This window comes from Pan troglodytes, chromosome 19 (genome assembly GCF_028858775.2).
Source record: "Pan troglodytes isolate AG18354 chromosome 19, NHGRI_mPanTro3-v2.0_pri, whole genome shotgun sequence".
In the NCBI taxonomy this organism is placed as follows: Eukaryota; Metazoa; Chordata; class Mammalia; order Primates; family Hominidae; genus Pan; species Pan troglodytes.
The window spans coordinates 86,400,659-86,414,064 of NC_072417.2; the positions used below are offsets into that span (position 1 = coordinate 86,400,659).

At 50.4% G+C, this 13,406-nt stretch overlaps 1 protein-coding gene across 2 annotated transcripts in view; it reads right to left on the bottom strand.

Moving 5' to 3' along the window:
• SDK2 (sidekick cell adhesion molecule 2) overlaps positions 1-13,406 on the bottom strand; it is a 311,714-nt gene that overhangs the window by 87,171 nt on the left and 211,137 nt on the right. For both annotated transcript variants that reach the window (XM_009433191.5, XM_511658.9), the window contains exons 11-15: positions 11,308-11,475; positions 10,317-10,419; positions 3,710-3,886; positions 3,180-3,316; positions 2,076-2,223 (exon numbers count right to left, since the gene is read on the bottom strand). In XM_009433191.5, coding sequence (XP_009431466.3) covers positions 2,076-2,223; positions 3,180-3,316; positions 3,710-3,886; positions 10,317-10,419; positions 11,308-11,475 — 733 coding nt within the window. The remainder of the gene's footprint in view (positions 1-2,075; positions 2,224-3,179; positions 3,317-3,709; positions 3,887-10,316; positions 10,420-11,307; positions 11,476-13,406) is intronic.

A 13,406-nucleotide genomic window follows, 5' to 3' on the forward strand; every position in this document is an offset into this window, starting at 1 on the left:
CTAAGTGTACTTTTCACATCACGGACACGTGTCCATTCCAAACAAAAGTTAATTATTTTTGATGGATGTCTTTCCCTTTTTGTTTATGTTTTTGCTTTTTGATGGATAGCTTTCCTAAGCATGCTGCTCGCTCCCGTGTTTTATTTGAGAGAGTTTTGCTCTTTCGCCCAGGCTGGAATGCAGTGGCATGATCTCACCTCACTGCAACCTCTGCCTCCCGGGTTCAAGCAATTCTCCTGCCTCAGCCTCAAGAGTAGCGGGATTATAGGTGCCTGCCACCAGGGCTGGCTAATTTTTATATTTTTAGTAGAGACGGGGTTTCGTCATGTTGGCCAGGCTGGTTTTGAACTCCTGACCTTAGGTGATCCACCTGCCTCTGCCTCCCAAAGTGCTGGGATTACAGGCATGAGCCACTGCACCTGGCCCGCTCCTGTGTTTTTGTAGAGGCTGGGGTAAGGGTGATTTGGCCTTTCTCTTTTTTGTTTTTGAGGAAAGATTTCACTCTTGTCCCCCAGGCTGGAGTGCGGTGGCACGATTTCACCTCACTGCAACCTCCGTCTCCCGGGTTCAAGCAATTCTCCTGTCTCAGCCTCCTGAATAGCTGGGATTACAGGCACGTGCCACCATGCCTGGCTAATTTTTGTATTTTTAGTAGAGATGGGGTTTCACCATGTTGGCCAGGCTGGTCTCGAACTCCTGACCTCAAGTGATCCGCCCCCCTCAGCCTCCCAAAGTGCTGGGATTACAAGCATGAGGATTTGGCCTTTTTCTTGGTGACTCAGGGCGGTTTGCATGAAGGTACATTAGGAAGGTGAGTCAGTGTGATGCGGTGCAGCCGCAGGGCAGGAGAAGTTGCAGGGTAGCTTCCCCTACACTTTCAGCCTCTCTGTTGTTGGGATTGTGTATCTCCAGATGCACTGGGGCTATGTCTGTTCATTCCCTGTCCTCCCTCCAGTGGTCCAAACGTGGCATGGCACACGGTAGCTGCTCAGTAAACAGTGAGTATGTAAATCCCCCTGTAACTGCTCTCCACACGGGCTGCCACCTGCCACTGCTCCCTCCCGTGAGATTGTTTGACCCCAGTGGTGCTACCTTAGTACAAGCCAGAGAGACCCAAGCTCATTGCAACTGTGGCAAAACCACCATGATTGATTTAAGCCCCAGGCGTCTTTCAAAGAGCCAAGTGCACAGTTTTGCGCACGTGATTTGTATCACGGTTGTTCTGACCTCTCCCATGACATCTTTCTTGCTAGAGGTGGCTGCTTGTTCTACGGAGCTGGAGAGGATAGAATTCTCCTTCTACATAGATGGGTATCACCGTGTGGTTTTTATATGAAGCATCTGCAGTTTTTATTCAATTTCCATCTTTTTTTTTTTTTTTTGAGACAGTCTTGCTCTGTCATCCAGGCTGGATCTCGACTCACTGCAACCTCTGCCTCCCTGGTTCAAGGGATTCTTGTGCCTCAGCCTCCCGAGTAGCTGGGATTACAGGCGCCCACCACCACACCCAGCTAATTTTCATATTTTAGTAGAGACTGGGTTTTGCTATGTTGGCCAGGCTGGTTTCGAACTCCTGACCTCAGGTGATCCGCCCGCCTCAGCCTCCTGATGTGCTGGGATTACAGGTGTGAACCACCGTGCCCAGCAATTTCCATCATTTTATAAAAGCTTTGCGGGAACCCTAGCAGGGCCTGGCGTCGTGCAAGACACGGATATGGAGATCTGTGTAGATCCCGTATCTCTCTGGAATTTTGCATCCATATAACAACGACAGCAGCCCATGCGGATGTGGAGTGGAAGGAGGTGAGCCTTTGAGCTTGCACAGCTCCCGGTAACTGGGATGACTACATTTGGTTGGTGCTCACCGCGTTCCCCAGTGCCCTACTCACAGCACCCCATTTAACCTTTGCAACATCCTGGTGAGGCACTCACCAGGATTGCTCTCCCCTTCTACAGAGGCGGAAGCCTAGAGGGGGCCAGGAGGAGCTGAGCCAGAATCTGCCACATCAGTTTCGGCTGCAGCCCCTCCCTGTTGGAGTCCTGGCGACGCCCCTGTAGAGCGCCACTGCCCTCACCTCTCGGTGTCTTTGCTGAACTGTCCTTTCCCCACGTCGTTGACGGCACAAAGACGGAACTGGTAGGAGCGTGCAGGAACTAGGCCCTTGACTGTCACTGAGGTAGCTTTGGGGTCCACACTGGCCAGGAGTACAGTCCAGGGGGCATCTGCAGGGACAGTGAGTGGGGCAGAAGTGGGCATCTTGGGTGGGATGAAGCATGCTTCTTACTCCCCACTCCCAGCAGGGTCCAGCTTCACTGGGGCTGGCAAGAGAGAGCCTCCCCAGCTTGGTGCAGGAGTGGCCCGCCATGCCATTTTTCTAGGTCCCATTAGCTCACACGACCCTGGGGAGGAGACGGTGGAGGGTGCCGGAGGAAAGTAAGGGCTCATGGGGACTGAGATGCATTTGTCTCCCCCACTATCCCCCACAAATTGATGAGCTCTAGGCAAGCTGTGTTTAAAATGCCATTCAGGCTGGGTGTGGTGGCTCATGTCTGTAATCCCAGCACTTTGGGAGGCTGAGGCGGGCAGATCACCTGAGGTCAGGGGTTTGAGACCAGCCTGACCAATATGGTGAAATCCCATCTCTACTAAAAATACAAAATTAGCTGGGCATGGTGACATATGCCTGTAATCCCAACTACTCGGGAGGCTGAGACAGGAGAATCACCTGAACCCGGGAGGCAGAGGTTGCAGTGAGCCGAGATGGCACCATTGCACTCCAGCCTGGGTGACAAGTGTGAAACTCCGTCTCAAAAATAAATAAATAAATAAATAAATAAATAAATAAATAAAATGCAATGCGAATTATGCCTGCTAATTTGACTTGGGGAATACATAAATAAATAAATAATAAATAAATACTGGCCATTTTCTTTGCAGCTTCTGCTGTGCCAGGCCCTGAGTTAAGCACCTTTTGTGCGTCATCTCTTTCAACTGTAACAGGGCCTGACAGGCAGATGCCTGTGTTTCCTTCAGAGATGGGAACGCTGAGGCTGCCAGAGGGAAGGATCTGCTCAAAGGCCCAGAACTAGGAAGCAGGAGAGCTGGGACCCCAGCCCAGGGCTGACTCCTAAGTCCAAGCTTGGGCGGGAGGTGTTGGAGGTGACCACGGGAAGCTTACTGTTCTCCGACATCTCCAGAATGTAGCGGATCAGGGGGCTGTTGCCATCAAAGGGCTTGGTCCACGTCAGGTTGATGGCTCGCCTTTCCACGGTGCTGAGAGTGGCCACTGGGTGCTCGGGCGCGTGGGGCAGTTGCCTGGAAAAGAGACACGTGGTCAGGCATCCCTATGTGGTCTGCAGGCAGGTGACGGGGGCACTGTGGACACAGGTTGTGTAGGCCTTGAGCTTCCATGATACCTCATGCTCAGATGTAAAATGTGGCCTTCGGGCCATCTACCTGGAGATTTTTCTCTCTGGAATCAGAGCCCTCCTGCTAAAGCCATCCTCACACCCCCCTGCTCTTGATGGAGGGCCTAACTGAGCTGAGAGAAAGGCCTGGAAGGATGCTGGGGGTATGTCCTGAGCAAAGCTGAACAGTTCACGTCACACGTGGCCTGGGGATCTGAAAAAAGGGACTCGGCTGGCTCTGAGCATGCCAGTTGCTACTGCCTGGACCGCCTCTGCCGGGGCCTGGGAGGGCTGCCCTTACCTGACTCGCAGGTGGGCACTGCGAGAGTCGTTGCCTCCTGCTGAGATCACCCGGCAGGTGTACGTGCCGATGTCTCCCGACCACGTCTGTGAGATGTGCAGGGAGCCGTTTCTGTCCAGGCGGATACGAGGATGGCTCTCCGTGCCCAGGGTAGCCCCGTCTTTCTCCCAGATGTACCTAAAAGTAAGAAGAACCCGTAAGTACAGAGGGAGAGGAAGGTACCTTGGGAGTGGGCCTAGCCTGAAGCTTGTCCCGAGAAAATAGCTCCAAAGCTGGGCAGAGGACAACTGCAGGCAACAGCCAGGCAGGACACTGGGATCGGGGAGCAGGACACTGTTGAAGGCCAAGCAGTCTGGAAGCCCATCGTTCCTGTGGGGAGGGTGCAGGAGAGTGGGAGAGCGAACGCATTCAGTCATTATTGGTCGTTACACCTTCAGTTCAGGTTGCGTCAAAGCGTTGTTGCTTCTGGCCAGAAGCGCTTGCAAAACAGCCAGTGAAAGATATTCTTCTGAAGAGGCTGAAAGATTACAGCTGAAAAAAGGAATGCAAGTTTCCTCATAGTCACATTTCTGAATTAGTTTTATGAGGGGAATCATTATATCAATGCATCAGTGTGACAAATTGACTTTAGTGTCCAAAAAAATCCCTTTAGCTTCGGTCAGTCAATACAAATGGAGCTTGAGAAATTACACACGCATCAGTGCTTGACAATAAAAAATATCTTCTCTGAATTTGTTCTTGAGGAAATAGAACCATTATCATTGTCATCAACATACAGGGAGTGCCAGCCCTGGGGGGCAGGATGCCACACAATGACCCCAGGCAAGGTTGGCCTTGGTTCTCAGTACAAGTGTGAGGAACCCGGTGGTGGCTGAGATGCTTTGCAAATAGCCCCGTTCAACTGGGGTACAGGGTGGGGGCCTGAGCTGCTGGCTCCCAGGACTATCCGGGTTTATAGAATGTCAGATAACTAGGGAGAGTGAATCTGTAATATTTTTAACCTAAGTTTCAAAAGCAGAACCAGGCTGGGTGCATGGCTCACACCGGTAATCCCAGCACTTTGGGAGGCCGAGGTGGGTGGATCACCTGAGGTCAGGAGTTTGAGACCATTCTGGCCAACATGGCAAAACCCTGTCTCTACTAAAAATACAGAAATTTGCCGGGCGTGGTGGCCAGTGCCTGTAATCCCAGCTACTCTTGAGGCTGAGGCAGGAGAATCACTTGAACCCGGGAAGTGGAGGTTGCGGGGAGCCGAGATGGTGCCACTGCACTCCAGCCTGGGCGACATAGCAAAACTCCATCTCAAAAACACACAAAAAGCCCCCCCCAAAAACAGAAGCAGAACCAACAGAAAAGTAAAAAGTACGGGTAAGAAAAATAAAAAAAGAAAGGAAAAGAAAAAGAAAACTCAAAAGTTTTCTGATACTAGGGAACCACGATTAACATTTGAATGTGTGCATATCTTCCAGACCCTTCTTCCCCGCCCGGATAGGCAGTGCACTGCAGCACTGCTGCATTCAGGAGTCAGACTCTCAGGCCAAATGCTGGCTTTGCTACTTTCCAGCTTTGTGATCTTGGGTGAGCTAATTTATTAATGAATTTATTTATTTTAGACAGAGTCTGGCTCTGTCGCCCAGGCTGGAGTGCCGTGGTGCAGTCTTGACTCACTGCAACCTCCACCTCCCAGGTTCAAGTGATTTTCGTGGCTCAGCCTCCCGAGTTGCTAGGACTATAGGCGAGCACCACCACGCCCGACTAATTTTGTATTTTTAGTAGAGATGGGGTTTCACCATGTTGGTCAGGCTGGTCTCTAACTCCTGACCTCAAGTGATCCACCTGCCTCAGCCTCCAAAAGTGCTGGGATTACAGGTGTGAGCCACCACGCCTGGCCTTGGGTGAGTTTATTTAACCTTGCTAGGCCTCAGTTGCCTCACCTGTAATATGAGGAAACTAACACCACCCACCTCATAGCACTGCTGTGAGGATTGTGCAAGCTAATATAAAATAGAGTAGTGCCTGAACCACGGCAAGCGGTCAGTAACAGTTAGCCATTGTTACATATTTTAAATGATACAGTATATTTACATGAATGGTATACAGCAATCTATTCAGCCATCCTATTTTTATATTTTATTTTATTTTATTTCGAGACAGAATCTCACTCTGTCGCCCAGGCTGGAGTGCAGTGGTGCGATCTTGGCTCACTGCAACCTCCGCCTCCCGGGTTCAAGCGATTCTCCTGCCTCAGCCTCCCTGGTAGCTGGGATTACAGGCCTGCACCACCATGCTGGGCTTTTTTTTTTTTTTTTTTTTTCTGTATTTTTAGTAGAGACGGGGCTTTGCCATGTTGGCCAAGCTGGTCTTGAACTCCTGACCTCAGGTGATCCGCCTGCCTCTGCCGCCCAAAGTGCTGGGATTACAGGCTTGAGCCACCACGCCTGACCAGTCATCCTGTTTTTAAAGCTGCTTTTTGACTCAATAAAAATATCATAAACTCTTTTTGATGTGACATTTCCACAGCATGATTTTTTATTGGATGCACATGTGTCAGTACAGCTGTTTCGTAATTTAACCGATCCCATAATGTTGGACATCCAGTTTAGCTCCTTGGTTTCTAATATTATAGTTAAAGCTGTGGTCCTTATGGCAAAATGTTTACAACCATTCCAAATCATTTCCTCAAGGACAAATTCTCAGCAGTGAAATCATTGAGTTAATTTTTAAGTCTTTTAATACCTATTTACAAATCAACAACAGTAATCACCTTCAATTCATCCCTTTATTTAGAAAGGACTTGCCAGCACTCACAGGATGGGCAGAATTTTACTTAAAAGCAAATTTAGTTGCAGAGAGTAATTCCCATGTAAGAAATAGCCTATGGGGGCCGGGCGCGGTGGCTCATGCCTGTAATCCTAGCACTTTGGGAGGCCGAGGCTGGCGGATCATGAGGTCAGGAGATTGAGACCATCCTGCTAACACGGTGAAACCCTGTCCCTACTAAAAATACAAAAAATTAGCCGGGCGTGGTGGCGGGAGCCTGTAGTCCCAGCTACTCGGGAGGCTGAGGCAGGAGAATGGCGTGAACCCGGGAGGCAGAGCTTGCAGTGTGCCGAGATGGTGCCACTGCACTCCAGCCTGGGCGACAGAGCGAGACTCCATCTCATAAAAAAAAAGAAAAAAAAGAAATAGCCTATGGCAAGCAGACATTCTTTGCTTCAGAATGTGGTGCTTTAGGAAGCAGAGATCACTGCCTGTGAAGTATTTGTGCCAAAACAATTGAACATGAATCTAATTAGCAGTTACTGAAATTGAATTATAAATACAGAGGATAGAAGAACAGGTTAACAACACTGTGAGACAGCAGCCAGGCCAATCCAGAGTGTTGAATATTCCATAGCAGGATCAACAAACTATGGCCTGCTGCCTGTCTGTGTAAATAAAGTTTTATTAGAACACAGACATACCCATCTGTTTACTTAGTGCCTGTTTACATATGGCTGCTTTGGCACTATAAACAGAGTTGAGTAGTCATGACAAGACCATATGGCTCTCTTAAAGCCTAAAATGTTTACTTTTTGGTCCTTTACAGCAAAGATTGCTGACCTCTGTCTTCTAGAACCTGGTTTCTCCAACAAATCAATTACAAAACAAAAACAAAGATAAAAATAAAAAAGAAGTCTTTTCAACAAACAGTGCTGGAAAACCTTGACATCCACATGCAAAAAAAAAAAAAAAAAAAAAAAAAATCTAGACACAGATCTTACACCCTTCACAAAAATTAACTCAAATTGGATCCCAGAGCTAAATGTAAAATGCAAAGCTATAAAACTCCTAGAAGATAATACAGGAGAACATCTAGATGACCTTGGGTTTGGCAATGACTTTTTAAATACGACACCCAAGGCACAATCCATGAAAGAAAGAAGAGATAAGCTGGATTTCATTAAATTAAACATTGCTGCTCTTTGATAGACACTTTCAAGAGAATAAAAAGAGAAGCCACACACTAGAAGAAAATATTTGTAAACGATATCTTTGATAAAGCACTGCTATCCAAAATCTACAAAGAACTCTTAAAACTCAGCAATAAGAAAACAATCTGATTAAAAAATAGTCATTGACAGATGCCTCACCAAAGAAGGTACACAGAAGACCAACAGGCAAATGAAAAGATGCTGTACATCATATGTCATTAGGGAAATGCAAATTAAAACAACAATGAGATATCACAGCACAGCTATTAGAATGGCCAAAATCCGGCTGGGCGCGGTGGCTCATGCCTGTAATCCTAGCACTTTTGGAGGCTGAGCTAATTTTTTTTGTATTTTTAGTAGAGACGGGGTTTCACCATGTTGGCCAGGATGGTCTCCATCTCCTGACTTCATGATCCACCCGCCTCGGCCTCTCAAAGTGCTGAGATTACGGGCGTGAGGCAGGGCGCCTGGCCAGAGTGTTTTTTTCTAGAACTGTTTTGGAGGTTTTCATGCTGGAAACCTGCACCTGCCCAGGCCCTCACCCCTGCACCTGGCTTTGCTCTGAGGACGTGTCACTCAGGGTTCAGCGGCACCACTTTAGTCTGGTTTTGTTGTTGAGATCCTTTTTATTAGGTTGGTGCAAAAGTAATTGCAGTTTTGACCATTCCTTTCAAAGGCAAAAACCGCAGTTACGTTTGCACCCACCTAATAGTCTGCTTAGGGAACCCTGCTGTGTTTTGCGGATAGAACAGGGTTTTCAATCCTGGTGACACATTAGAATCACCTGGGGAGCTTCTTAAAATTGCTGAGGTCTGGGTCTCACCCCATCCCCAAGATCTACCTCAAGACGGAGGGTAGAAGGGATGTCCCCGTCCCCCCAGTCCAAGGAAGACAGACTGGGGTGGGAGCTGCTGGGGTGGCCTTGGGCATAGACTTTGCCAATTTTGGGGGGGATAAAGGGATGATTCTGCTCCCCAGAATCATCCCTTTGATGAAAAGATGGTCCTAGATGGTTAATTCCGTTTAAGGCGAGGACCCCCCTTCAGTAACCTGGTACAGGGATTTCTGACCTGTAGGTCACTGGAAGGGCCTACAGAGTGGGTCTGCAGGTTACTTTGCAAGAGACCCCCGAATCCCATTATGCATCAGTAATTGTCTAGAGAATGAATACAATGTATGTCTTTCTCAAATAAGTTGACACTTTTTATAAGTACGTCATCTTTATAAAGATGACATTTTTATAAATAAAGTCTGATTTAAAGTATACTGAATTTCAGAATTTCCCTATTAATGAATGCTAAAAGTATAGCTACTACACAATGAATGGGCCCGAGATACACAGCAGTATTCTATGTGGGTTCTCTCCCAGGACCTTTTTTACAGTTGGTATGTTAATTTTTTAAGAAAAATCTATTAAACCCAGAAATAAGCATATTCTGGAATCTCAGTCAAAAATCTTCTAACTATTAATACATCTACGTACATTTTTGCATTTGTGCTAGCGTCATGTGATGACTGCCTTAAGTGGTCAACACTTCATGAGGTGTTTCTCAAACTGGGGCCGCCGATATGTTCTCTGAGAATCAGTGTTGGCCAAAAGCCTGGAGCCCCTTGTACCAACCTGGGCTCCCGGAGTCTCATTTGGGGGTGGCCGTACAGACTGTCATAGGTCCAGTGGCCACCAGATGGCGCCCCAGGACGCAGCTGCCTCCGGCATGAGGAGGAGGCCATTTCTCCCAGTGCAGGAGCGCCGGCCCCTTCTAGCCTCGGTGCCAGTTGCTTTGACAGTGATATTGCTCATAAAACAGAGAAGCAACACGCAGGGAATATTTATTTCTAAGGAAGCAGTTGCATTTCCCTCAGCATTCTGGAGCTCAAGGAAGAGAAGGCAGGGATGATCTCCTCCTGGTTTTAGCTTCCAAAGCCTTGGGGGTGGGGGTAGGGTTTGGTTCAGGTGCTTGGGAGGGGTCCCGGCTTTTATACCTTTCTTGGCTGCTTCCTCCCAGCCCTTTTAGTGGCTTCCACAGAGGCGGGACTGAGTTACCTGGAAGCCAAGTCCCTTGCCAAGGTCCCGGCTTGGCCATGGAAGATGGTGGGGTGACCTCGGTTTGGAGGCTCAGTTTCCCACATGTGCTTCTCTTGCAGGGTCCCCCCAGGGGTCATCTCCTGCCCCACCCCTATAGCTGATCCCCTATCCGCCTGCCCAGACCCCTCTGCTGCCCATTCAGAGGCCAGAGGGCCAAAGACTTGGGGTGGGCTGGGGGACACTAGCAGTGGCGTCCAGGGCCAGAGACAGCAGCTCCTTCCCTTCCATGCTCACCAACCCACAAGCCTCTTCCTTTCCCCTCCCTCACCCCCTCCTCCATTCCTCTTACTTCATCTTTCTGCACCCCTTCCTCTTTTCCTCCCACCTTGGAAACTGTCTTAACTCAATTCAGGGTAGCTCAGTTCCTGGGTGTTTATTTCATACTCCCTACCTCTCAGCCCTGCACTCAGCTCTGGAAATGCCACTGCCCAGGAGAAGGCGTGGCTCTGCAGCTGTTACCTCCCTAATGTGGACACTCGCCCAGCTACAAGCTATTGCCAGAGGCTCCCCCTCCCCTCTTGCCTGGAGTCAACAGCAGAGCCAGTACCTGATGGTCACTCGGGGGTCGTGGGTCACTCCGCACACCATGGAGGCCTGGGTGCCCTTGATGACACTCTGATCCTGGGGGGGCTTGGTGATGCGGGTCCGAGCTGAAAGATACAGCGGAGACAGCATGGTGAGAAGAGGTGTGGGGGCTGCGTGGCTGGACTCTGGGTGGATACCATATGAAAGCCCCCAGATGGTTAAAAAGAACAATGAGCTCCCTGGTACTTTAATTCTTGGAAGCCACATCATAGTCGGGGCTCATTAAATTTTGCTCTCACAAACCATGTATGGGATGGAGAGACCAAACTCTAAGGATGATCACGACCATATTTTCAGCATATCAGTGGTCCAGCCAGGGTAAAAATAGGGTTTTCTGATTTCCAGTCTAGTGCTTCATGCACCAGGACCCCTGGGCTCAGCCCAGACAAGTGGCCCACAGGTATGCTGGGTGTGGATCCAAAGTTGGAAGTGGCTTGAGAAGCTCTCTTACAGCAGGGGTCGGCTAACCACAGGCTGGGGGCCAAATCCGGCAGGTGGCCTTTTTGGCTAAATAAACCCTTACTGGAACATAGCCACGCCCATTGGATGACATACCGTCTGTGGCTGCTTTCTAGATAAAACGGAAGCTAGTTGAGTCGTTGTGACAGAGACCGTCTGGCCCACACAGCTTAAAATATTTATGATCTGGCCCTTTCTTGAAAATATTTGCCAATTTCTGCCCTAAAATATATGAAGGCAACTCTCCTATAACCTCAATGTTCTCTCAAGTCGGCCAAGCATAGCATCACCGGCAGAATCTTCCTAGTCCCTGGCCTCTGAACCACTTTGTCACTGTCCCTCTGATGAGAAGGGCCCTGACTGGGACAGACACTGGGGGTGGAGACACTGGTGGTATGAGCCTGTGCCCCGTAGCTGTCCTGAGTCCTCAGCACCTACAGGGACGTACACACGCACACACAAATGTATAAAGCCCTGTGGCTCTGCACACTCACCCCAAACGACTAGGTCTGCTGAGGCCTCATCGACCCCCCGAGAGTTGGTGGCCAGGCAGGTGTAGGTCCCCGCGTCGGAGATGTGTGTGGGGCTGATGAGGAGGCTGCCCGACTCCAGGGGTGTGAAGCGAGGCAGCTGCACAGAGCCACTGGCCAAGATGCGCTCCCCTGAGGGCAAAACAGGGTGGGGGTCAGCCTGTAGCCCCCAAGGGCACACCCTGCCCTTCCCTGGCTGCTCCAGGGCAGCATGGTCCCCCCACAGGCCCCTGGCTCTGGAAATGCTGGAAGGAATGAGGACAGATGGCGGTGGGGCTGGGGTGGGGGCTGAGAGACTTGGAGAGCTTTCTGGCTTAGGGATGGACACGAGGGCACAGGGTCTCAGAGCGGGCAGCCTAGAGCCCAGGTCCCCTGATGCTCCTGTGCCCGCCACACCGCGTGCCCTTCAGCAGAGAAGGGGGCGCAGTTTCCTGATGACGGTGAGCAGTAGCCTGGCACAGCCCTCAGAGGCAGCTGGCACCCGGGTGGGGGGAGCTGGGGGGGGGGACAGCTCTGACAAGGTGATGACGGGCATCCTGCGGCAGGATGCTTCTGGGGAGAGTCACCTTCAAGGGAGTGAAGGGAAGTGACGGGAGCTGCCTGGAGTGGGGGTGGAGTAGAGAGGGACACGCTGTCCCCCAGCAGCAGCCCTGGTCAGGACAGACCTCCTTCTGCAGGGGGACCCAGGGAGCCTGGGGCCCAGCCTGGGAGGGTCCTGGCCAGAGAAAGAGGGGGAGAAAGAGAGAGTGCAAGTGCACCTGCAGGAGTGAGCCTGGGAATGCAGGTCTTTGTGACTATGTCTATTTTAAAGAACCCCCCACCCCCGTAAGGAAGGGAATCTCCATGTGTCCATCTGGGGGTCGCATGTCCGTTTGTACATGCGTGCAGGCACAGTGAACTGAGTGTGCTGGGTGGGTGTGTTTATTTCCATGTGTAAGCACGTGCCTAGGTGTGCCCCTATTATCCCCACAAATGTTTATTGAGTGCCTACCGTGTGCCAGACTCTGTTCTAGGTCCTGGGAGACGGCAGTGGACAAAACTGATGCCCCTGACTTTGTGGGGAGACAGGCCATGAGCTAGGTAAATAAGCCGATGACCAAATGCATGAGAAGGTGGGGAGTGAAGGAGGTAGGGCTGGAGGGGAGGGCTGGGGGCTGGGGCAGGGTGAGTCCTTGGAGGAGGCACCTCTGAGCTGGGGCTTGCCGGTGTGAAGGAGCAACTGTGTTTGTACGTGTGTGTGCACATGTGTATGTACGTGTGTGTGCATATGTGTGCACATGTGTATGTATGTGTGCATGTATGTGTGTGCATGTGTATGCACATGCGTATGTGTGTGTGTGCATATGTGTGTGTGTGCAGGGGAGAGTTGTGAAGGTGAGTGTGCACACACAGAGGTGAAGAGGAAGTACACAGGGCAGATGGACTTAGGGAGGTGGCTTGGGCTTTGCTGGCTCTGCCATCTGGAGCCCTCTGAGCTGCCTGGGGTAGGAGATTGGCAGCAGCCACCACTAGAATAATATTCATCATCAAGCACCTATCGTTTCCTGGGCTTTCGGCCTCCCAGGCATAATGCAGGACCCTCACATGCACGCTATAGTCTAGTCTTCACATCACCCTGGGGTATATATATTATTGTCACCAGTTTACAGATGGGGAACCTGAGGCTCAGAGTGAGTTAGTAACTCACCAAGGTGGCAGGTCTTGGAAGATGAAGAGCTGGACCTTGAGCCTGGCAAGGCTGGGATGTGAAGGATGCTTTTTTTTTTTTTTTTTGAGACGGAGTCTCGCTCTGTCTCCCAGGCTGGAGTGCAGTGGCACAATCTTGGCTCACTGCAAGCTCCACCTCCCAGGTTCAAGCGATTCTCCTATCTCAGCCCCTTCCCCAAGTAGCTGGGATTACAGGCAACTGCCACCATGCCCGGCTAATTTTGGTATTTTTAGTAGAGACCGGGTTTCACCACTTTGGGCCAGGCTGGTCTTGAATTCCTGACCTCAGGGTGATCTGCCCACCTCAGCCTCCCAAGATGCTGGGATTACAGGCATGAGCCACCACGCCCGGCCGA